Genomic DNA, 26,469 nt, shown 5'->3' with positions numbered 1-26,469 from the left:
GTATAAATAGTTTTTCTTACTGTATAAATGGTAATAAATTAACAAACAAAACATACGAATGATAGACATTTAAAATATTAAAGGATTTTTTATGGCTGTCAGAGAAAAATAATTTTAAAAAACATGATATGCACTAAAAAAAGTAATTGATACCTTTTTTACTGTTAATTATTAAAGGTAAATAATTTTCAATGGTCACGGCCTTGTACATTAGTTAGATATAATTTTCTGTATTATTCAGTGAAATTTGAAATTTAACATCTTTATTTTAAAATGACTTTCCACGTCCATTTTGCTATCTCAAGGCCAAAATTTATCACATACAAAATAAAAGTTCTAGGATTCAAATAATCAGTACTTAGAAGTACTTTGTTAATTCGTTCGACATGTTGTCAAATTCAGAACGGTGAACCCAAAATGGCGTTAATTACCTATAAATATCATCAAAAATGAAGTTTAATAAAGTATGGACGTAAAAAATACTTCTTATTATATATAAATGGCCTACAAATATGTTGTAGACTCTCCAAAAACGAATGTAGACTCGATAAAAGTAAGTCATTCTCTAACAATCTAATGTAGCGTTAGGGGATAAAATCGTATTTTTTAACAATATTAAACTTTTATAGACAAAAAACAATCATCTTAACTAAATTTGCATTGTATCCTTCCTTAAGCCTAACTTATTGTAATTTCGTGGTTGAAGCTTAGTTGTCGAAAACGGTGGATCCAACGTAGTATCAGTAGCGCTTAAATACAACAAGGAGTTAACAAAAATTAATTATTTCAAAGAATAAAAGGTATGTTATCATGTGAAATTTACCAACAAACGTATTTTTTAAGACGCGTATAATGAATTCAGAAATTAACAATCTTAATATTATCTTAAAAGTTGGATATGGTGTCTTTAGTAAAAAAAATTATTTAACTTAACTCACTAAGTTTTCAATGACATATTGTAAGTTTCAAAAGAAGAAACTTTTTAGTGTAAGTTTTTGTTGCTTTTAACTTCAAGCATAATCGATGTTGACTTTACAGTTGTAGTAAATATTCTAAAATTAGAACATTTAAGGCTTCGTCGTTATTGTACTAAAGTGGGGAGTCACCTAATTTAATGAACGGACGTAACGCAGTAAAAGTCTTTTGTAATTCTAAATAAATTAAAGTTCGTAGTTTTTGGTTGCTAATTTTATATGTAGTGTGTAGCTGTTTTTTTCATATCTTTTTATGTATTAGGGATAATTAAACGTTCAAAAATGTGTGGCAACCAAATAAAATTACTTTATTTTAAAATGTCTAAGGGTGAGAGGCAAAGAGCTACATTAGCTACAAAATGTTAAGTATGTGTAACGTAGCGAAATAAATTACTTATTTGGTTTTATATCTAAGAAAGTTTAATTTTGGCTTTGTGCAAAAGTACTATTATATTAGTATGTTCTAAAGAATTTACCGACTAAATTTTGCACTAAGCGAGGTGCTTTCTGACTTTCACACTATAGAATATGCTTTTAGTGTTTTATAAGAATCGTCTTACAAAAAAAAAGTCAAAACTTTAAATAAAATGAACAGTTTACTGAATGAATATGCAATTTTTTTCTTGCTATAAGGCATTCAAGATATAATCTTTGTTTTTTCAGCAACAGAATAACACTTTGTTATCGCTAAACGAATTTAATAATTTTCATCTGCATATCATCTTTTGTTTAGTGTACTCTTTGAGTCACTTAAGACTTCTTTTGAGGTCTCTAGTAGAGAGCGTTTGCAAGTAGTCAAAATGTGTATTAGTATTAAATTTGAGATGTAGGAATAAAACAATTAAACCAATGAACGAGGGTCTTATCGTTACGAAATTAACTCGAGAGATTATAAACACAAAATAATAATCTGTATTCAACAAATACAAGTCCAAACAATACTATATAAGAGCACGTATCTTTCCACAAAAAAAAAAAATCAATGAAGGCTTGTTTTATCTTGGAAAAATGGATAATGGCTCACCAAGCCGAGAACTGGACCCAAGCAGCAAAGTGTAGTGAGGCAAGACAGAAAAACTGCACGACGAGAGACAACAGCTCTGGAGCGGACGAGCATCTCCGTACGTAAGGTACCAAGATGTGTCTTCGGCACCGATCCCAACGAGTGAGACCATAGGAAGAAAGTAAGCGTGGGACGAAGCCACAGAGAAAAGGGGGTAGTGCTCACGGTGTTGGGGTGAGAGGCAGCGCCGCGTGTGTCACGCACACATGGCTATGCGACCTAGAAAAAAACTGGTAGGTTGACTACTACTACACTCGCAGTACACACGAGAGCTCCACCGCCGCCACCCTATGAGCTGCTTGGGATGGCCGTCGGCTTGGCAGTACAGGGTTTTTTTTTTCAAATGAAAACTGAACACCTTCTCTATCAAATAGCCAGGTTGTTACCTTTTTAAATAAAAAATCAAAATAGTAAACTCTTTTCCACATTACTAAGACAGTTTTATCCAAGTTCAAGTTATTATTATTATTTTTTAAATTTATTTAATTAATTAAGGAGATGCAAGCATAAAAAGGTAAATATACATTTTACAAGTTAAAAACTCTTACAACATTGAACTAAAATAGCTACTGAAAAAGTTCTTAAGTATCTAAACTAAAAGTAACTATAGAAATTCCACGATGTTTGAACTGAACGGTCTTATTTAAAATACAACTAATAATGTTTTCTTTTATTATCATTCGATGATTCTTAAGGACGATGAGAAATGCAAAGTTGTATCTATTTTCACAAAAATAGTGATTATCATAAAACCCTACTATTAGTATTTCTTAAAAAAATATCATATGATAGGAGCCAGAAGTAAAATATGCTCTTTTTTAAATTTATTTCTAAAACTGTTAGCAAAATAAAATAAACATCCTATATACACTTTCTGTGGGTTCTTTCTGACTACACTAAAAGTTTTAAGGTAGATTTTTAGAAACTGGTCCAAATCCAGTTTATAAAAGTTAACTTTGTCCTGTTAACCACAAAAAAAGTAATTAATGGTCAGAAAGGTAAACTGTTAGTTATATTTAAACTGATAATCTAAGAGCATGAAAGAACTGTTCTAATGTACATTAAGCCTCACTATCTCCGTATAATGAATAACAAGTCTATCAACGGCAATTGTATTACATTGCTTGCGTTGTATTATATTAAAAATGTTTGAAAATAAATCATGATTTGTAGTTCAAACTTGATACAGAATAGTTCTGTTCTGAGATGTACATATTGAGGCTGCTCATGTATACGGATTCCTTGTTTTTTTTTTTTTTTTCTTTCTTTTATTTCGTATGCAATGAAACCAAGATTCTTGAAAAAAAGTATTTTTGCAGAACTCTTGCTAGCCTAAACTTACCAGCGGCCATCGAAGATGTCAGTGGTACAGAAGTTCCTCACTCTCTTATAGAAAAGGCTGTTTTTGTCAATCAAGCTGGTGGTATAATAAATCTCGAGAAAACAATGAATGAACTTCCCGAGCTCTTACAAAGAAACAAAGATATTTTGGATGAGGTAAACTAAAGTTTTTTTAATTGCTTTGTCATATATTACTTATATTATGTGCTAATAATTTTCAAAGTAATAAATCTTAGACTCTGATAGTGATATCTTCACTAAATAATTAAAATTATGTCATTAAAATTCAATAGTACTAAACATTCTGTCTATAATATTCCTAATACATCTTTTTACTATAGAAAGTTATCTTTCTTATTTCAGTTCTTTATTTAGTATTAAGACAAGTACCTTGGTATTTGAAAACTTTTATTTACAGTAACTTGGATTGTATGCTGAAAAATTTCACTAATTTAAAAAAAAATCCAAGCTTGTTACAATTGAAGGTAATATTAATAAGAAAATGATTGAACATGGCTGCAACTTTAGTTCGTTTACTACCGCTAACTTTAGTTTTCTTGCTTTTTAACGATACCCAATAGTTACTACCAGTTTTTTAATCAAATATCTCTTAGGTAAACACTCAAGAAATTTTTATTATTTAAGAAACTAATTTTTTTACCATTAGATATGTTGCGTTCTAAGCTAAAAATCGACCTCAAAATATGAAATTTAAGATTTTTTATCGCTTATTTACTGTGTACATGTTTTTTGCTTCCTTAAAAAAAAAAAGATTTGTAATGTAAAAAAATCTTATCTTATCTTATCTTTAGATCTTATTTTGCGTAATTAGGTGTAAATGTGTTTTCTGAATCCTTAAATGAGTATGAACTGCTTTGTCAAAAGCGGTTATATGTTGAAGGGGCGTTTATAAGGTTATGCATGTTTATAATGAATTACATCTTATTATTTCTAGTTTTGCTTCCAACGTCTTACTTTTTATGAGTTTAATTTATTTAAGTTTAAAAAATATGTTCTGTTTTAAAAAAGTTGTTTCAAAGTTTTTTAAATGTATTCTTAAAAGTTATAAATTTTTAAAGATAATTTAACTAAACAGATAGAAGTAATGCGTTTTTAAAAAAAGGAAAAAAGTAAAGATGATAAACTTATTATTATATAATGTAAAGATAATAAACTGATGAATTTTAACGATAAAGTTATGAATATTATTGTTAAATGTATTTAATCGATTGTATTATAGATTGCTTCATCTGTACTTTTATGAGTGAAAATTCCGTCTTTAATGAAATGCGAAATTTTCTTGTTTCTAAAAATTTGAAGGTTCATTAATGTTTGCAAAAATTGTTTTTTCTTTAATTTTAAGTCTCAATTAAACATTATTATCAAACATTTTTACGTGTACATTGTCTGTCTACTATATTTTTGTAATATATGATTTTTTAACTTTATTCTTTATTTTAAATAATAATTTTGAAAATCAAGCATTACTTGAACTAAGATTTGTCTTTACAATTAAGTTTTAAATGATGACTACAAATGTGAGAGTTAAATTGTTTTTGACATTGTTAAACTTTTCTTTAAGGTTGGACGTTGATAGTTTGAAATTATTGGTTCAATCAGCTTATTTGTTTTTGAACGGTTTTTTATTGTAGCACGAATCTTGTGAAATTTAATCAATTATCTCCACGGCTTGGCTTACTGAAGCTTAATCCTTGATAATTAATTTTTTTGGACCTTTTTTATTTTTTAGTCCTACAATGCAGTTTCAAGGGTGCACTCTCAATATTGTATAACTTTCATGGTAATTTTAATGTTTGATAACTTGCTTCTCCTAGAAGGGGCGAGGTCAAGGCAAGAACAGTCTATGCCGTTGGGAAAACATTTTTAAGGTTCAAATAAAATTGTAAATTCAAGTTTTATACAAACGAGTCTCATTCGTACCAACTTTACTATCATATTATTTCTTTGAATTTCGTTATTTGTACATATAATTATCGGAGATATTATTTGTTCTCTTTGATTTAGTACAAATATTTTTGAACATTGTTTGCATTTCAAAAGATTCCCTAATTTAGAACCTTAAAACAAGTCCTCAAACGGACGTTCTACAATGATTTTCATTTTATTAGATATACATCAACTGGTGAATAAGAAATATATTCTATGTATATGTCTTATACACAATGGGAAGGGAAGACTATGAGCTTGGATAATAAATTTTGAGTTTTATTGGTCTACAAAGTGATATGATGGAAGCTCAACTATTGTGCGTGTTCAACTCGTATATTAAAAGTCTTTTTTAGGTACGTCTGAGTAGTAAACCTCAAATGAACATGGTGTATGAATATATAGAATTAAGACGTTAAAATAAATATTCAGTGATCCTGTTAATATGCATTATATTAAAATTGTAAAAAATATTGATCAAAAATATGAAAAATTTGAAAAGCACGTTGATTATGTCAGCCGTAGAATTATTAACGCAAATTCTTTTTCTTAGAATATTTTACTATCTAAATATTACTGTCAGAAACAGTTTTTGTTTCGCTGTATTAAGAATAAGTTTTTTCTCAACATTGCTTGTATTGCAAGAGGATTTAAATATTTTTGGCCCTTTATCTGTCAGTATTAGATGGTTAATTATGCATTACGTTTTCCTAATTAATCCCACATTTTAAATAATTAGTTTGTAATTTCCTGGGGAAACCATGCAGTATTTGTTTGCATACGAACTTTTTCCGGTGATAACAGTTTTTGAAAAAATCCACACTCACCGGAAATCGAACCTACGACCAGTAGAGCAACGTTGTATCTGTAACAAGCACGCTTACGACTAAATTTACACTTAATATATAAACAGGTTTATTTAATAATAATAACTCAAATGACATTGGAGTACAAAGTACTCTCTCATTATGCCGAGAGATCCGACGAGAGCATACCTCCATGGCAACGGACATGTTATGTCTACTCTAACTGTATCGCTGTACAAAATACATATACATATCATCTTGCACTTATAGAATATATGTAGCACAGTAAATGTCGCTTAATATAAACTAACTCATATTCTAACAGATGTATCTTTAATTTTATAACTATTTAAGATTCTGATATAACTTTTATGATTTGTTACATGACAGTTTTGTTGTCCTTCTTACATCTTTTTAAACCATTAACCTTGAAAACAGAGAACTCTTTTAATTTTATGATATTCTACATAAAATACGAATAATTACAAGACTTTTTCATCAAAATGTATACATTTTACAGCATACTTGATAATAGTCTAATTACTTGACTGGTTCTGTGAATGGACTTCTTTTTGAGGGCAATACTTCCGTGGTTGGCATAATAATTATGTATAAAGTCCATTTATTTGCGAATTAGGCGATCTAGGTAAGTATATAAGAAAAATTATTTAATAGTTAATTTTTAAGTACCTATGAGGTTGGTGAAGAGAGTTAGGGTGTCTTGTTAAAAAACAATATTACTCTGAATACCGGAAATGACGTGACGTTTGTATACAATTTCTGTGAAATGAATAAATATATGTATATATATGGGACATTCCACGTCAACACAAACGCTCAAGCGGTAGATTTTGATTTTACATAGCGTAATTGATAGTACTCCTTTTCAAAAAAACCATTCCCTAGTTTTTCCAGATTTTTTGACCGACACCGTGTCCACCACGGATGGTCACAAAATCTGAATTGTTTCTTTTACACTGAAAATCATAATTTTTTTTTAGTAAAAAATGAAAGAATGCACATACTAAACGAGGTCGGTTTCTTAAGCATTTTAGTACATAGATTGAAATAAAAATTTTTAAAAAATTTTGGGAATAGTTTTCACCCTTAAATTGCGATTTTTAGAATCAAAATCGATTTTTCAAAAAGTGTGCCATGATTTAAAAAAAAATTTTTTTTTAATAATTTCTTTTTTTATCCACTTTTGATTAGTGAAAGTCATATGATAGGCGTCACTCGGTAACTTGCCTAAAATAAGGGTTAAAGTAGAAAATTCATAGAAACATCCCTATGGCTTAGTGCACAAGACGACAAGAACAAACAAGTTTAGAATGAATTCATATGGTTTTGAGGTCGCTTATTACGAATCTGTAATTGGATTTCCAAAGAAACAAAATTGCGTACTTAATATGGCGGCCATTTTTCAAAAATAATAAAATTTTTTAATTTAAAAAATTCCATCGTGTTCTACAAAAAATTTTAAAAAATAACATATAAAAAAAAATTTTTTCTTAAGCCACAATCATTGAAAAAAAAAATTCATGAAATTTTTATGTCTTAATACACGTACATGCCCAGATTGATCAGCCACAATCATTGAAAAAAAAAATTCATGAAATTTTTATATCTTAATACACGTATATGCACAGATCGATCAGCCTAATTTGTTCTCAGATAGGCTAAAAGTATTTATTATAGAAACTTTTTATCTTTCTGACAGTTTTTGGGGTCGCTGATTACGAATCTAGTATTGAATTAAAAAAAAAAAAAAAAAAAAAGCCATCTTAATAACGTGGCCATGTTTTTAAAACTAAATGATTAAGGGCCTGGAAACAAGAAAGGAGCATAGCTAATGCAATTTATATACGATTATCGCTTATTTTGTTTCTGACCCCTTAATTTTTTATTGAAAAAAAAAATATCGATAGAAAATTTGAAGAAACATTCTTAAAGGAAATTTTTTTAAACCACCATTGTCAAAAAAAAAATTTATAAAAGTTTTGTTATTATAATAAACATATTGGTAATATCAAGACCTCGATCGGCGTTGGTCACTTGTATTGTCTTCAACATCTTAGCAGCTAGACCCTGCACGTGGGTCTCAAACTGTTAGAGTTTTTCGATGTTGCTTAACCGCGTATCATTCCCTATGACATCGGAGAAAAGCTTTTTAAACTCGAGCCAATCACTTAAAGAGGTTCCGTTGTTGTTGAGGAGATTTATTCACTCGCTGAAAAAAATAAATGTTGTACTTAAACATGCTGAAAGTACGTATACATTTTTTCAATATTTTTTATCAGCCGAGTTTTCAAGAAATAATTCCCAAAGTTGCATGATTCAACATTGCTCTTATGGGCAAGAGTCATTACTCAGCCTTTATTGCACAAAAAAAGGTCATGATAAAAAAAAGTTTAAATGGATAGCTTAACTTCTAAGGAAGACTTTTGTATCAAAAAATGTGCACCTTATAAGGTATTTTGGAGAAATATGTGTGCAAACGTGAACAAAGTCGCGAGTAGGTCTTATGCTAAGTATATGGGGGAGAACCGAGATCATCTGCTGTCAGCTGGTATTTTCACACAGAGTGGGACGTCTTTTAAAAATTGCTTCTAGAATTTGTTAAACTGAAAATCATGATCTGAATTTTGGCCCAGCCTTTCTTAAGACTTTAAACTATAATGCTGTGCAAAAAAAATTTTGTGTTTTAAAAATTCATAACACACTTTTGTTGATGAAAGTTAAGTCTCTTCTTACTTTTTTTAGGTTACTTTTTATCATGCAAACAACATGTTTCCAAGTTCTTTTACTTGAACTATTGGAAATAAGATGCTTTAAAGTATGTACCGTAATTTGTTAATAACATTCAATGGTTTAACTTTTGAGCACTAACGAGTTGAACACTGTTAAATCGGCCGTGATGCAGTAGGCGGATGTTTTCATACACGGTTAGTACAACTCACTTGAACACGGTGTCTTACAGGAGCCCTCGCACACCCGCTCACCCCCCCCCCCCCCGGGTGAGTCCCGTATAGACCAAGAATGTATTATGAATGTAGAGTATTTGTACGTGTAAACTTAAACTGCTACGCTAAGCAGTAAAAGCTAATATTAACATGGATTCAAAGAATAACAGAATAGCAGATGTCGAGTTTCAAGTAGAATAATATGAAAATGCGTAATATGAAAGCTTAGGTTCAGTAAAGATACTTATAGTTTATGTTTTCATATTAACTTAGACCTTAATGCAGGTTAAATCCTGAACACGTATTTATACAGGACAATAGAGTCTTGCATGATAAAGGATTTCAGAAATACCTTTCGTACGTGCATTGTGGAATAGAAAATCTAGCTCTGTGCACTTTGTTGTGATATGCAGTCACTCAAACTTTTTTTATTAATAAACTTTGGATAGAAATAAAATGTAAGATATGCTAAATCTCAGTTGATTTACAGAAATGACATGTGTACATTAACAATAGGGCTATACGCATAGTCCATAATAATGTTGAAAACTATCAAAAATCGAAGTACTGAATCATTAACTTACTTCTAAAGAATGCGTATACGAAATTACAAACTGAAATATTGAAAAAAATAATTTGGGAAGTAATTTATCGATAATTTATAGTGCAGCGCTGCGCTAGAGGACGTGTTTTAATTTCTTTTAACGTGCTTATGCTGTATGTCGCTTGTTACCCGGCACTTTTTTAAACTCTTTTTTTATCTGAAATGTTGAAAAATAATGCTTACCGTGTCGCTCCCCACAATCAGTAAATATTTTTACATTGTTCAAGTCATAAAAAAACAATAATTTAAGGAAATGTTGCATAGGGAACGACACAGAGCACTAAAGCTCTTGCAATTCTGAAGAAATTAGAACTTGAAGGCTTGAAGGTAGCCGGTCATTTTTTGGTGGTATTATCGATTTAGTGACAAAAAAACATCCTTAAATATTTAAAAATTTGTAGCAGACTTTCATTAATCGAAATTGTGCTTTTAAGGTAAGAATTAATGTAAATTTTTTCGGTCTATTTTCAGTATTCTTCAAGTTTCGTTAAGTGTAACATAACTTCATGTTAAGCGCCCAGAAAATGTAATTTGAAAAAAAAAAAAAAAAAAAACTACCAATGTTCTTAATTTTAAAACACTAAATATTGTCTGTAAGTACTAAATAAAAATAATAATAAATGGTGCAGCGTTTTTTAGGTGAGCTGGCTGGATAGCAGAAATGATAATAGATAAATTTAAAAAAAATGTTATGAGATCAGAGTTAGCGAAAAGAAATAATTACGAAGGCTGGGAAGCGATGGTAAAGAAAAAAACAAACTATTGATTATAAAGTAAGATTTGTTGGAGATTATTTTTAAAAACATGTGTACTATCAGTTTCGGGTAGATTTTGGATAACGGTGTTAGATAAGCGCCTGAGGCGGGGTATGGAGGAGTGGAAAAGGTAGTTAGAATTGTAGGTTTGTTTAATGATATTTGGGGAATTTCCGAGATCGTATTGAGTATTTCTGATGGAAAATAGTGCAATCAGGTCAGAGCATTTGATGAGATTATGGGTAAGCCTAAACATGAACAGTGTGTCATGGTATTTATGTAAATTTTCACAGGTAAAAAAGGAGTAATTAGATAGATAAGGAAAGTAATTGTGATTCGTATGTGCTGTAGAAGAATCTGTTTTATAAGAGGCTAGTCTAAGAATGCGATGTCGTATACTGTTGAGCTGAGAATAACTTTGATGAGTATAAGGGGACCAAACAACCAAGACATAAGTTCATGTGGGAGTATTAAAAACTTTTTTTTTTATATTATAGTGCTCTACGTCCGGCTCCTTTAATAAGGGCACTACTATGGGCACTTAGCACTTGGGAAAGGGACAAGGAAAGGGATGGGAGGCCTCCGATTACTGGGAGGGGGTAGGGGGAAATAGGCAATTATGCTGCGAGGAGGTCGCCTAAACCCTCCTCGAGGATCATTGCGTGGTGAAAAAGCACATGTGAAAGATCACAGAGGTACTTGCCCGAAAAAGTCTCACTGGCCGGGAATCAAACCACGGTCTCCCGCGTGCCAATCCACGACCTAGCCGACTGAGCCACCGTGCGCTCGTATTAAAGACTTGAATAAGTGTATAATGGACTCTGGAAGTGAAAAATCACGTGTAGTTTGTTGTATGAACCCCAAGAGCTTAAACCATTTAGAAATGACTTTGCTAATATGGTACATGAAGGACCAAAAGTAATTAAGAGTAACTCCCAGATCAGACAGAGACTCAACTTGTTCCAATTCACCACCATTAATTGAATTACTACAAAATGTCGTGTTTTGGCTTTTGTTAACTGATAGCATCCTGCACTAATTCTCATGGACTGCGAATCCGCTGTCGGATCACCACAGGGCCACATTTGAAAGATCTGACAGTAAGAGTACAGAACATGCCTGTGATGTAATACGTTTATATATTTTTACATCATGTGCATAGATTGAACAAAATAATTCAGGAGAGAGTTCAGAGGTAAGGCTGTTTATAACGACAGTAAATAGTAATGGATTAATATGCGAGCCCTGAGGCACCCCAGAGGTGGCGCAGAATTCATTCGACAAGGCACCAAGGAGACCTACTCTGAGTGTTCTGCCTGTGAGAAAGGAAGTGAGCCATCTATAAAGTGCTCCGCCTATGCCAAATGAATTAGCCCTTGCAAGTAGAATATTATGAGGAACGCTATCAAAGGCTTTAGCCATATGCAGACATATAGTGTCTACCTGTGCACCTATTTCAAAAGAAGACGAGACGCAGTGGCTTAGTGTCAGGAGGTTTGTAACCGTAGAGCGGCCCTCAGTCAATCCGTGTTGACGTGGTGTGATAAAAGATGAGAGAGGTGCTGAAAGTCTTTTGTAAATTAATTGATCAAACAACTTTGGAGTAGTTCTCGGTAGAACGATAGGTCGATAGTTAATGGTCAATTGAGCATTACCAGATTTGTAGATGGAAAGTATGTTGGACGGTTTCCAAACCGTTGGAAAGATGCCCTAAGCAAGAAATTTAGTGAAAAGAAGTGCAAGAAGATGACTAAGACCTGAAGAACAGTTGATAATCAAGGAGGGTGGGAGTAAGTCTGGGCCGAGATGATTAAGTTTTTTAAATTGTGTGATAGCAGTAAGTATAGTTGATGGGGAAAAAGTGAGATCTATTGATTTAATTTAAAAAGCAAGTTTTTTTACGTATCATTAGCTAAAAACGTCTATGGTATTAATTTTTTTTTTTTTTAAATTACTGACATTTTAAGATAACTTACTCTAACTATGTCCTGTAGCTACTATATGGGAAGTCAATTGGTACACACAGAGCTTCAATTTTCTAAGACACAGATAAACGAAACGCTCAATACACTTCAACTTTATATGGGCAGTATGGGGCTACCAACTTCGATCTACAGCTTTTTTGTATTATATAGTGTCATACGTCCTACTCTGAGCCCTCAACACTTTGGGAAGAGGATGGGACAGAAATAAAGGTATAGGGATTGGGAAGGAGTAAGTGATGCCACTTTGCATTCGCCCATGTCAAGATCTGTGGGTAGGGAAATTACTTCGAAAAATTGCATTCCATAAGGGCCCGGTGTATTGACTAAGTTCCGATTGGGTGTATATGTATAAAAAGTAGGACCAAACATCTTTATACCTCCCTCTGACGTGGTACAAGACAAAGAAAAGAAGCAGTGAAGCAATCAGAAAAGTTGAGAAACGAAAGGAAAATCGTTGTGACTAAAATGGTCATCCATCCAAGTAACGACCGCACCAAACAATGCTTAACTTTGCTGATCAGCAGAGCTGGAACCCTACACAGCTGCGCCACCAAGACGAAGAAAAGAAACAGTGACGTAATCAGGAAAATTAAAAAACGAAGGGAAAATCGTTGAGACTAAAATGGTCATCCATCCAAGTAACGACCGCGCCAAACGATGCTTAACTTCGCTGATCAGCAGAGCTGGAACTCTACACAGCTGCGCCCCCATGTCGGTATCGAGCTACAGTTACTGTTTGTTTACAGTCCCAAACTGTATACTTATATACCTTTATATACTACCAAGGTCGAGCTGGAGGCACGTGGCCCTGTGCGTGCATGAGTATATACACGTGAGCTCTATAGCTCGAAGATGGTAGTCTTCAGATTTGTTCGACTATGGACTTGGGGCTCAGGGGTGCCCCGAGCTCTCTGTATTTTTGAGCCGATCATCTGTGTTACTCCGAGCAACTCCAAGCTGCCCCAAGCTGCTATTTCAATGCTTAATGCAAGTGCGAAAGATACCGCACGTTATTGTATAATGGCTGTTAATTCTACTGTCTCTCTTGCACTCATATTGGGAATTGAAAGAACGCTCGAAATGGCTTGGAGTAAAAATGGGTGTTTGGCTTAAAAATGTGGAGCGCTCGGAACGCCCGCTCGTTTTTTGTCGAATAAATCTTCAGACTATTAATATTGAGTTGAAGTCTGCCAATCGCTTAGATTTATCTACGTCCAAGAAAATCGGAGCTCTGTGAGTGTCCATTGCTTTTCCATGTAATAATAAAAAAAAAAATTGAAAGTAGCGCAGTCAATGTAAATATGTGTTTATGAATTATGTTTAACGAGTAATCAAGTAATGCAAAAATTAGGTTCTGATTATTTAAGCTACAGATCATAGTGAAAAAGCATTTCGGAAGCAGTCCAATAGCAGCCATACGGTTTTGTAGACTTTTGACGTGCATTGGGTTCAAAATTTTTTAAAACCAGTAGATAATCTGCAATATTGGACCTGAAATCAAAACTGCATTTTGATAGATGTTGCAATCCATTCAAGATTGATAACCATGTCAAGAGACAAAGCTTGCGTATACCATCTGCAACTGCAAAGTCATTATTTTCACATTTGATGGATACTTTCTACTTATGCAGCGTGTGTAGGAAAAAGATTGCATTCTTAGGTGATGAAAATTATCAAAATGTAACTTCTCATGCTGCAGTTATTGAGCAAGGTCTTTTTTAAATGTTGCTAAACGTTTAGTAGTTTGAGTGCATGAATCAATCCTCAATTTGAATTTTGTAATCATTGAAATAATATTTGAAATTATTTATTAACTTAATTAAAACAAACGCTAAGTAACTTATTTAATATTTTTTGCCAAAAAGTAAATAAAAAATGTGAAAAATGAAATATTTTCTAACCGTTTCTTTCAGCTTACCTAACCTTACTTTGTTCACAGATTCAATGAATTATAATTGTAATATACAATCAATTAACAAAATAAAAAATAACGATGACGTATACTATATTGGTTAGTTACAACCAAAATATGTAGGTTATACTCCAGGTTATTGGTTTTTCATTTTTTAATTGATTCTATATTACACTTATTATTTATTTAACAAGTAAAAAAGGTATATTAAATATTGTAGTGTATTGGTGACTTGATAAGTGCCACCCATAGTCTAAATGTCGTCATTAATGAAGACTTGAATAGCGTAACCCCTTACTTCATAAGCTCTTGTTCGATTTATGAATAAAATCATGTTTACTTGACAAGCTCTTTTAATTCATGAATTAAAAGAACTCTTATCTACAAGCTGTTTTTAAGACTCGTAATTGCACAGAAATTATTCATTAAAATTTGAAATGCTGTTTCACATTACTTAAAATTTAAAAAATATAGGAGTATAAAATATTCAATCCGCATGTGCCAGGGCTAAGACGAGGGCCAAGCAACTCATACTTATTCCAAGCTGATTAGCTGGGAAGAAGTATAGAGTTTCTCGACCTCCGTGTCTGCCCTGGCACATGCATAAATAATCTACGTAATTTAATGACTAAATGGGATTAAAATTTGAGTAGAATATTATGTAGCTATACAAAAAACTTTAAAAAATCCTTAGAGCGTCCACTCGGATAGTCTTTTGGCGTATACAATTTCTTGCACACTGTGGCCAGAAAACGATGACTGCTATTAGCGCAGCAGGCAGAAAGTAAATGCTTTCTGGCTGTGGCTACGAGAATCTATTTTCTAATCGTGCATTTAAAGTTTATTGAAGTATCACGCGTGAACATTAACAAATTTTATAAACAGATTCGTAACTTTCACTTTTTTTTGAGTGATACAATTTTTTTTTTAGTATTTATGACTGAAAGTTGATTTGTAATGGCATTTCGACGTTTTTAATGGCTTGTGCTCTGAAAAATACTTTTTTAACTATAAGACTAATTAGTGAAATAAAATCGAGGATCATGATTTATTTAGTAAATAGATATATTGCTACATGATAAATTATAATAATAAATCTGAAGTGAATAATTTTATTTGAATGATTTACTTTTGTTTTAAGAATATAATTTAGGATAATTATTGATGTCAAATAACTATTTATTTTGAATTGTTTTATTTTTTATAAATTTAAATAATAAACTTAGCACTGACTATTAACAATGGGTTATAAAAAAAATTTCTAATTATTTGTTGAGATCATCATTATATCACTCTCTGTTCAGTTTCAAAATTACTAATTTATTACTTTTTTAAAATAAGTAATTGATAAGCTAAGTAATATTTAACCATTTATAAAACTATTATCAAAATACATCGTTTTTAAGTATAACAGCATCGAATTCAATACTAAATAATTATAGATTATTTTAGTGAAACTACGGTAAATGCAGATCAAAGCTTTGAAAGTAAATTGACTACAGCAGGTATTCTTGATTTATTGAAAGCTGAAATAGATGATAATGGGGCTCATATGGTGTTACCATTAAAACTTATTAGTGAGTCGGTACAGTTACTGAACAGTATCAAATTCGTATTCCATAATGAATGATGCTCGTACAATCAAAAATTAAAGTTGCACAGTCTTTTACCAAGTTATTGGACCATAAAAACTATTCAAAACAACTTAAATGCAAGCAAATACATGATTAGAAAAGCCAGATACTTGCTTAAAGAAAATGGAATTTCATCATCTTCTTTTTGTAAAAAAAGTACTTTAATAATTTTTTTTTTATGTTTATATTTTTTGAAAGGGAAATATTTCTATTTATTATGATAATGAAAATTTTTATGAGATTTCAGTGAACCATTTGGTATCATATCAAAACATAATGGTAACCTTGCTAAAAAAAAATTAATAAATATTTCTATGAGCAAAAACGTTAAATATAACAATTTTTTTTCTTTTGGAGGGTTATTTACCATTATTGAACCTGAATTTTGAAGAAAAAGCCATTTACTTGAATACTAAATACTCCAAACTATTTTGTTTCTTAAAAATTTCTTACTATAATAACCTGTTGGGAATTTTTTTTAATATAGTAACTAAATATTACACCTATGCTGCAACACTGTAATTTATCTGACTCATAAAAATTTTTACAGGAAAAAGTTGACTGAAACTCTTGTTACATTTAAAGGAGATATATGTTTCATTCGAAGATGAACACCTTGACTTGCATGTTGGGTTTAGCAAATTTGCAAGTCTACGACTAAAGCAATGCGTATTGACAGGCAGCAGTAGTACTTACAGTATTTGCGTTTGTCCTTACCACCAAAATCTCAAATTAATTTTAACAGTTGAGTTATAACTGTTCATATATAAAGTGAGCTTACAGTGTAGATTTGACCGCTTTTGCATATAATTCATGACTGCTAAATTCATTACCATAGAAATAAATTTAACTATAATCAGCACAAAATATCTGATTTGAACGAAAAAATTTAATTTTTTTCAAGACCTAAAAATTTTGTAATTGATATTTTGTCCCAAAAATATAAAATGTTAGCTCTTCGAAAATGCTTTTCTTTGTTAGTTAAAACTGATTTTTGTTGGTAGAAAAAAAAAATAGCATTTAAGAGTAAAATGTATGTTACAAAAGACTTGTATTTTTCAAAATCACTAACTTTCTCATTAAAAAATTGTATGTTCATGTGTTACATAAAAAAATTAAGTTTTATTAAATGTGTTACGTGGGAATATTATCGGTGAGGAGGTGCGTCGCGAGAATGACCAACAATTGTAATATAAAGAGCTTTATTAAAGATACCGAAATTAAAGGCAAAGTAGCGCGTGTGCTTGGTCTGTCCGATCTCCTTTGTTCGCCTGACCCCCTTGAACTCGCCTGACTGCCCGACTGCCGAATCCCGCGAGAGCCGCGACTAGAGTCCCCTGATTAGAGGCTCGCTGGGCCTTGTATAACCTCGTCCCCCTCCTGTCGATGGTTTCTTGCATAGATCGCCTCGCTGTTGTCAAGGCGGGTCAGTATGATACGCCCTGCATATCGTACGTAACACGTCCGAGGCCGCGACGTCGTCGCCCTCAACGACACTGACTTCAGCTTATGCCTTGTTGAGCCTGTTGGCTTGATTGCCATCGTGCATGTGTGTGTGTTGTGCTGTATTCTGTTGTCTGTGTTGTTTATGTAGCATTCCACACTCATCCTTCCATTCGATTGTAGAGAACTGCTGTACTCTTTACATTAATATTTTGCTTTTTTTTTTTTTTTTTTTAATTCAGTCTTCCATTCTTGTGTGCTGAGTGTGTTACAATATTGGTTGTGTACGCGCTTTGCCTTATATTATAATTATATATGAAGTTGCCGCCAATTGGGCATTTGCTTCGAACTACTTTACATTTAATGTACATTGTCATTTCACGTGAACTGTTTACTTTATAATCTTAACTACATGTACTTACTGTCATTTATTTTAAATGAAAAAAAAAAATTCATATAAATTTTCCATTACAAGTATTAAAGGAACAAAAAATTCTTTCTTATCTACATCCTACGGACTGCGCCCTCCGATATAGTCGAGCGACTCCTGGCGCTCATTTCCGTTCGTTTATTATTGTTACCATTCTTTTAATTGTTATTATTGTTATAGCTACGATTACCATTTTTTTTTTTTTTTTTTTTACATCTATAAACTTAAAACAAATTTCTTGATGTTACATATTTTGACAAGAGAAAAATTCTTTCTTAGTGTCGTCCTACGGACTGCGCCCCCCGATAAAGTCGAGCGTCTCCTGGCGCTCATCCTTTTTTCTTTATTACTCTTACTATTGTTATTATTCTTATAATATTGCTACTACCGTACAGTCTATATTATTATTACAATTTTATTCTTATTCTATTGTTATTATTAGCATTATAATATTATTGTCATACGAATATTATTTGTTATTCAATATTTCTTGATTAATTTTTTTTTCATTTTTTTTTTTTCATCGCTTTGTTGCGTTGTATGTTTTATATGGGCCCCCGGCCCTTGGAGTGTGTCTCCGTGATGACTACCGGGACGTTGAAAAGGTGTCTCGGAGTCCTCTGTATTTCGATGGGTGTTGGCTCAGGCGCTGAGGGACCCATTGTCGTAGTTCCGTCTTTCTCTGTGTTGCTTCGTCGCTTCTGCGTTGTCTACCTGCGAACATTCTAGCAAGTTTTAGTATTAAGGGGCCCCCCCATTTAAAGAACCCGAACGACCTTGTCGCCATGCCCAGCGTTATCTCTGCTGCTACCCATGCATATTCTTTCCAATCGGATAATCCCCCTTGTGTTTGCAAGAGTTTGTATCCATTAGCTTTGTGCCTGTCTCTGAGTTTCCTTCAGTCCCGTGCTCATCATTGCCGAGTTCCTGTAATCCATCTCTTTTTATTATTATACCCATAAGCTCCCGTAACTTGTCCCCTTTTATTCCTTTTATGCTCTGTATTATCTTTCCTGAATTCAAGTTGGAGTCCTTAAGTTTGACTATTTTGCTCTTGCCCTCCTCTGATCCTGGACTCAATCTGGTCTCTGCTGCTCTGGCCGTGCAGTCCTCTAACAAATTTATTACTCCTGCGTCTACCACTTTTAATGTTTTATGCTCTGTGTGCCCACACTGCACGTCTATTTTCTCCTCCCCCGTAGTGCTGAAAGCATGCTGGTTTCTTGCATGTAGGCGCGTCCAGTAAGTGCCTTTTAGTTTGGCTAGTATTATCGGGCATTTCTCTGAATTTTTTATTGTGTAGCCTAGGATTAATTTTATTTCACAAGGATGGTCTTCCTCTACTTAATGTGCTGATTCCATCAGTGTGCAAAAGCGCTTTCGTCCTATTTTTTTGCATCCTTTAACCGTTTCCTGCGATATTGGTGCAAAACTCTTCGCACTAGTACTTACTGCCATATATTCGTATGTTGGCTGTAGGTAGGCCACAATGTCTGTATCGTTAAACTCTTTTTGTTCCATCGGTAGCGGCGATATTCTTAGAAGATCGAAATCGTCCTTTGTTACCAAGGGTATCTCTATGTAATATATGATGTTACCATTAAATGCTACAGTCGTTATCTCTGAAGTTTCCCCGATTTCTTTTTCTGTTGTTGTACTTTCCTCTCCTGCGAATTTGAGGTCCGATCTTAGTTGTCCTGCTTAGATTTTGGCTTCCAATACAGCTGTTAATGCTTCCTCCGGTAGGTGAGTCACGCCTCGACTGGCTAAATATATTATATCGGTTGCTTTTCTAAATTTTGTTGCGAGCTCTTTGGCTAATTGTTCGAATTGTTTTATCATGCCTGACACCTCGTCCTTCCCTGTTATTAAGTTGGCGAATAATTTTAACCCTTTTTCTGTTATTTTTCCTGCTTTTACTTCAAAATTTTTCATATTTTGTATTTCTTTTTCATGATTCCCGAACGTTGTGATTGTTACTTGTTCCGTTAAATGTTTGTTTGTGTCGATTGTGGTAGTCGGCTTTAAAACTATTAATTCCTGTATTTTTTCCTTTTCTCTCGCCGTTAATTGTCCTTGGATCACTTGCACGGCTACGGTTTGGCTATGAATTCCCTGTCCCACTACTTCTCCATGTGCCTCTTGCACATTTCCTTCGGCTTGTAAAACTTCGATTGTGGCCTGATCTATTTGTTCCATACATTCCTGCTTTTTTCTCAGTGTTACTGAGCATTTCTAGCTAGCCTGCCTCTGTGCCTGTAAAAACTGCGTTGACTCTTACATTAGTTGATTCCAATCTATATACCATATAACTCTCCACGTTTATGTGGCTGACTGGATCGGGCCCAAGTCCTCTACTATTATCCCCGGATTTTCCACAATTAACTCTATATTCACTATTTGCTTTCTCCCTTGTGCGGCTTCCGCCCTAAAACAAAAAAATGGGTATCTTTCTTTATTCTTTTCGCGTTTGCCCTCTTTGCAAACTACTACTTTTCCTCCTTTTCTTTTCTCATACGGAGGGAAAAAGAAAAAAAAAATTAAACTGTGAGCATAACCTGTGCGCGGTTTTAGTTACCCCCCTGAATCGTGACATTCCGTACAGGCAATGACAAACGTTGAAACAATAATTTTACTATGCAAGAAGGCTGTACACTGCAAATCAAGCTGGGAGTATGGCTCTACCCTTACATAACGTGGTGCTTGTGCGCTGCTTAAGACTATGTACGACATGCTAAGATGTTTATCGCCCTCTTTCTCCCTTTTTTTTGGTACACTTGCTTCTTTCTGTTAAATGGGTACGGTTCGTCGTAAATACATAAAATACTAGACTCGTTCTTGTTTCTTTGTGTGAACAGTACAACGTCAGTATAAGAAATGTTCGAAGGACGTGTCTGCGTGTACTGCCTTTTATGGTTATCATGAACAGATTGCTGTGTTCCCTTTCCTCTAGACATGTGTTCGACGCTGTGTGTTGTTTATAACAGGAAGGCGCATATAGTGTCGCGGATTTTGTGGCTGACCTGCCCTTTTTCCCTCTCCCTTTTTTTGGTCATCTTATTACTTCCCATGCTAGCCCTCTCTTTGACATTTTCCAAGGGACGTAAATTTGTAAGGATCATTTGATATTTTGGTTTTTACTTTTCTTCGTCACTGCTTGCCCTGACTTTGTTGTGCTCAGTTCGTCTCAGTGCTCCCTGCTTTCCTTTGCCAGTGTTTGTCAGTTTTCGGTGTTCGTTAGTTTTCAATGTCCACTCTGCTTTTATTTAGTGCGTTAACCGTACTCTCTCCTTTTAACAGTCAACCATTTCTTTTATTTCTTCTTTCGTTTTATTCATTTTTTGATTCCTTTTTTTTTTTTTTTTTTTTTTTTTTGTTATTATGGCAACGTTTGCGAGTACATCTGAGTTTGTACGCCGGCTGCGGAATTTCGTGAGCTTGTCTCACGATGGTACCCGCAGCCCGGGATTTACTGCTGTTGACGGCAGCATTTGCGCCCTGCTGGACGGGGCCGTCGTGGAGGAGGCGTTGGTGTGCCGGGAGTGTGCCCACATAAGTATTTTTTTTCCTTGTCTTCTTTCTATCTTCATCCCTTAGTTCCCGTACGTAGTCGTATATATATATATATATATATATTCATATTCCTTGATTGTTTCCCTTAGCCCATTCCTTTGTACATCTGCCGGCGGGTGCCATCGGTGGGCCGTACCCGGGGGGTGCAGGTTGTGGTCTTCAAAGGGCCGACCACGCGGGGCCCCGATCGTCTGCCTGACTCACGGAAAGGTAAGTATCTTGCTCGCTTGTAGATCGTAGATCCGTACGACTATTTTGCCCTCTCCCCTCCTCTGCGACAGCCCGGGTGGCCGTCTGACGTGGTGCCTCTGCCGGTGCAGAGGTATACGTACCGCGGAGGCGTGGTCTGGTGCGACGTGTACTGTCCGTCCGGGCAGTTGTTTGTGGCTCTCTTCCAAGACTGTCCCCGAGGGTCATCCTTCCATTCCCCAGGTCAGGTGGTACGAACCCGCTGCGATGTCCTGGAGTCGGGGACATCGTACACCGTCGTCCTGGGGTGCACGTGCCACGGCTTCTTCCTCGCCCTGGTGGTCGATGTGGCGGCTTCCCGTTGGAAAGGCAGCCTTGTGTAAGAGTGAGTACCGTGCACTATCACTATCTGTTGGCTCGCGTTTATTTCTTTTGTTAATTTTTTTTGTTTTCTTTTCCGTAGGTTCAGCCGGTTGGAAGTGGACACTTTGCCGTTGTCGACGACGCGGCAGTAACTGCGTCCTGCCTACACTGTCACGGTGTCGTTGCACCTCAGCCATCGGTGTCTGATCCTGGCCCTGCTCTGCCAATAGAAGGAGTGCAGGGTGCCCCTGCTGTGCTTTGGGCTCGTGGGCGGGGACGGGGGCGAGAGCGGGATTAGGAGTGGGAACGGAAGCCCGTGATTAAGGTTTGGGATCTGTGAAAGATCGCCTCCATGTAAAAGAGAGGAGAGCAATAGTAATTGCTTCCTTTTGTTTTTCAGTTAAAAAAATTAAAGAAAAATCCCAGAACTGATGGCTTCCGAGTTTTATTGTGCTGCCCCTTCGTTTTTTTTTCTTTTTACGCCGTTCTGTTATATACTTTTCTTTTTGTTTCAGATAACTTATACATTGATTTTAACAGGACCACACAGTTTAGTCTATTATCTTTTTCCTTCGTTTACATTGTACATGTTTTTTGTTCCTATATTTATATATATTTAACGTGTTCTTTGTTCAGCAGTCATTAGTTTGCTATAATATGCGTATTTGTTATATATGAAAATATTCTTTTCGCCTGCGCAATTAAAAAAAAATTTTTCACTTATCATTCTAAGCACCTTCTGTCGTTAACAAATTTACTAATTGAGGTAGTGCCATACGCCCCACTTTTGTTTACTCACGTAATTTAACATATTGATGCTCCGTGGTGTTATTGTTATAGTTATTATATATGCTCTTTTTTCCCAATTATATTGCTCTTATCATTGCCTGTATAGTTTGCTGACCTAATCCCTGCATCTCCTTCTCTATCTTTTACTTGTATTTTCGCGCGCGTCCGGAAGCTGCGAAAATTTTTCGTAAATATAATTAATCCCTCCTTTCTGTTTTTTTTTCGCGCTGCGTCCAGGTGCCGCGAAAATTTTAAGCGAAGTCGAATGTTCAAGTCTATCTCTTCGTGTCCCTTGCCCTGTTCGCATGCTCTGACGGTGCCTTTACCATACATGCTTTTTTAATTTTGTCTACGTGGGATACTCTTATTTCGTCACCTCTCTGTTGTTTTACATTTTTGTTGATGTAATCAATGCCTGTTATTTCATATGGGCCCTCGTATTGCGAATCATATTCACCCTTTGATGGCTCTTCCATCACATAAACCATTTCTCCCTCTAAGAGATATCTTGTATTCAGTTGGCGGTCATAGTAATACTTTGATCGGTATTTCGCCTGAACTTGGTTCATTGCTGCGATATTTTTCATTTCTGTCAGGGTCTCAACTAACTCTTTGAAATATTCATCCTAAGTTTGGCTCTTAGGGGGCAGCTTGATACTAGATGGTGTTCTAGCTCTTTGTCTGAAAACTAATTCGTGCGGTGAGTATCCTGTACTCTGATGGTCCGAGGTATTGTATGAATGCATGCACACAGGTAGGTGTTCGTCCCAGTGATCATTTTGTTCTACATATGCCTTGATGTATTCCGTAAAAGTATGGTGCATTCTTCCGATGGCGCCGTTTGTTTGTGGGTGGAACGCTGTGCTGCCCTCTTCATCTATTTTAAACAACCTTGCAAATTTGTCCATGCTCTTATTCATAAAGTGTGTGCCTCGGTCCGATAAAAAATGTTCTGGCGGCCCGAAGTACGCTATTAACTTATCTGTTGTCGCTCTTACCGTTTCTTCGGCTGTTGCTCTTTTCACAGGTGCGAGAACTATAAATTTTGTTAGCCAATCTTGTATAGATAAAATATGTGTATACTGATTTGCTGAGGGTTTACTGATGGGCCCGTAGAAGTCCATGGAAATTTTCTTGAACGGTCTACTCGGTGTGTTGGTGATGAGCATGGCTTGCTTCGTTTTAATTCGGACGAGTTTTTTCGTCTGGCATGATGTACATCCCAGGATGACTTGTCTTACATCTGGGCGCATGTTTCTCCAGTAGTAGTCTTTGGCGATCCTGTTATACGTCTCATTTATTTCCCTACGTCCACCTATAGCCGCCTCGTGGTATTCTCTGATAATTTTAAATCTTTGATTTGCTGGTGGGATCACTAGAGTGTTTGTGTAGAGTACTGCTGCTAGTCTAATATCTTTGAATATTTTCTTAAAGGTATCGACAAAGTATCCCCACTGGGTTAGATTGAGAATCGCTAGATCCCTAACAATTCCAATCGTTTTTTTTTTTTTCGCTACCACTACCTCTTTAAGGGCCTTAATACATTTTTTAATGTTTGATTTAAGCGCCATTTCTTCCAAGTGCTCCTTTACATACATATGCATGATTTTTATTCTTCTTGCATTTGTCATTTTGGCTTCTCCAACGCTTCTTTCTTCGTTATTCATACGTGTCAGATTAATATATCCTCTCTCGTGTAGCGCATCTGTGACCTCTGTGTTGGGTACCGCCTCTGTTATTGTCATAAACGCTAGATCGTCTAAGTACTTAAATGGGTGACCCTCAATCCTATTTAGTTTTTGTAATAGGGGTGGATCCTCCCTCTCTTTTGGTGCCCATGGTGGCCTTGCCGTTGATAGGCGTGTTCTGCACACTCTATATTTTTCCATCGATGGTGAGTTTATGACTGTGTTGGCTTTGTCCTCGCTTTCTGTTTCGCATAGCGCGTCATTCAACTCGTTGGCTTGCTCTCTCTCTTCCTCTACTGTACTTTCATTGCTGTCGTCGTCGCTGTTTGTTTGCTGTCTGTTTTTTCTCCGTTTTTCCGTATGCTTACTTGTATCTGCTGCACTTTCGAAAGTGTCTTGCTCCTTTTCTGAATGACTTTTGTCCTCCTTACCTCGCTTGCCTCTGTCTACTCTCTTGTGTAGTTTGGACCCATGCTTACGCTCCTCACTTCCTTCACTACTGCTACGGTCTTTTTGTGGGCTCTCTAACCCTGATTCAAGTTCTGTGTTTATCGCGCTAGAAACTTGTATAAGAGGCGGATAATGTGCATTTTCACCTATGCCTTCAAGATGTGAATGGCCAAATTCACCGTCTGTCGTAGCAATGTAATGAGTGTCAATATAATTTCCATTGGTCAGATCAAAATGTACAGAAATATTTTTCTTGAATTCTTGAGAGAACAGATAAGTACAATCGCTGTTCCCATACATTGTTTGTGACTCCAAAATTTCTCTTGTTTCTTCCAGCTCTCTGCATTTTTGTAATAAATTAGAATTGCGCAAAATCGTTCGTAACTTAGTAGTTGAGATGTCGAGTTCGTACAACCATATAAGGCTGTGACCAAACAGTTTCTGGGTACGTCGGATGGTATTTCCGATATTTTTGTCAGAGTACTACCAGGTTGTGTTCATTTACAAGTTTTCCTTCGCGCTTCGTCTTTTAAATATTCGAGCCATTTATCTGGGGGTGCAACTTTTTCTCGCTGCTCATTGCGTTCGTTTGGTACCTTGTTCTCATTTTTCTCTGACTGAGCCGTACTTCCCCCGTTATGTGTGTTTTCACTTACTTCGTCTCTTGTGCGTAGCGCTGCTTTGTCTGTCGTTACTATCTCGCTAGGCTCCCATATATCTATCCTGATTCCTTTCATATTGCTGGCGTGCTTGTAGTAGTTATTTCCTTTCGAAAGCCTGGCTTTTTTTTAATGTAGCCTAATTTTCCGTATGTTGGCCCCTGTAAAATTAATCATCCTTTCTCTGCAACTTCTCACACTTCCCACTCGTTTCGATCCTTTATTGTCTTTGGCGGCGGCGAATTCTTTTCGTTAGGCTCCTCTGATTTAGAGTCCTCATCGCCGTTTTCTTGACCTCCTGTACTCAAATCTGAACCTTTTTCACTATTTCCACTGTGATATCGTGTCTTTTTTTGTGTTATAACGTTCGAGTTTTCTGAGTTGGTGCCATGGATTTTTATTTTCTTCGAATTACTTTGACTCTTTTTTTACGAGTTGCCTGTTCTTTAAATATGCGCATGGTGGTCCGTCACTATTGGCTGGTTCTTTATTCTCTTGTTCGTCCGCCAGCTGATATAGCTCTTGGCGAGGCCGTTCAGAATCAACTTCCCCCTCTTGTAGTACTGGGTTTTGTGATAATGCGTCAGGTGGTCTGTTGTTTGCGCCCGGGTGGTATACAACTTCAAACTCATACCCCCTCAGTTCCGCTTTAAGCCTTTTAAAACGAATATCTGGTTTTTTAGGTGAATAAAAATGCTGTGAAAAGAATAAAAAAGTAAAAGTGGCTCATGGTCTGTAACTACCGTAAACTTGCGTCCGTATAAATATGGTCTAAATTGCTCTTTTGCAAATACAATTGCTAATAGTCCCGTGTCGTAGGTCGGGAAGTGGAGTTCGCTCCCTTCAAGACAGCGAGACGCGTACTCGCACGGTCTATCTTTTCCGATCTCACCCTGACTAA

At 35.1% G+C, this 26,469-nt stretch overlaps 1 protein-coding gene across 1 annotated transcript in view; it reads left to right on the top strand.

The window, feature by feature from the left end:
- The first annotated feature begins 1,989 nt into the window (after nt 1-1,989).
- LOC106638117 (programmed cell death 6-interacting protein-like) overlaps nt 1,990-26,469 on the top strand; it is a 463,402-nt gene continuing 438,922 nt past the window's right edge. Inside the window, exons 1-2 of the mRNA XM_089592473.1 lie at nt 1,990-2,099; nt 3,357-3,534. Of these exons, the coding sequence (XP_089448599.1) occupies nt 1,990-2,099; nt 3,357-3,534 (288 nt within the window). The remainder of the gene's footprint in view (nt 2,100-3,356; nt 3,535-26,469) is intronic.

Source organism: Copidosoma floridanum, unplaced genomic scaffold (genome assembly GCF_036245765.1).
Source record: "Copidosoma floridanum isolate Cflo_tuat_1 unplaced genomic scaffold, Cflo_Japanese_pri ptg000017l, whole genome shotgun sequence".
Taxonomy (NCBI): domain Eukaryota; kingdom Metazoa; phylum Arthropoda; class Insecta; order Hymenoptera; family Encyrtidae; genus Copidosoma; species Copidosoma floridanum.
The sequence above is the reverse complement of the archived record's forward strand: the minus strand, read 5'-3'. Positions and strand labels throughout refer to the sequence as shown.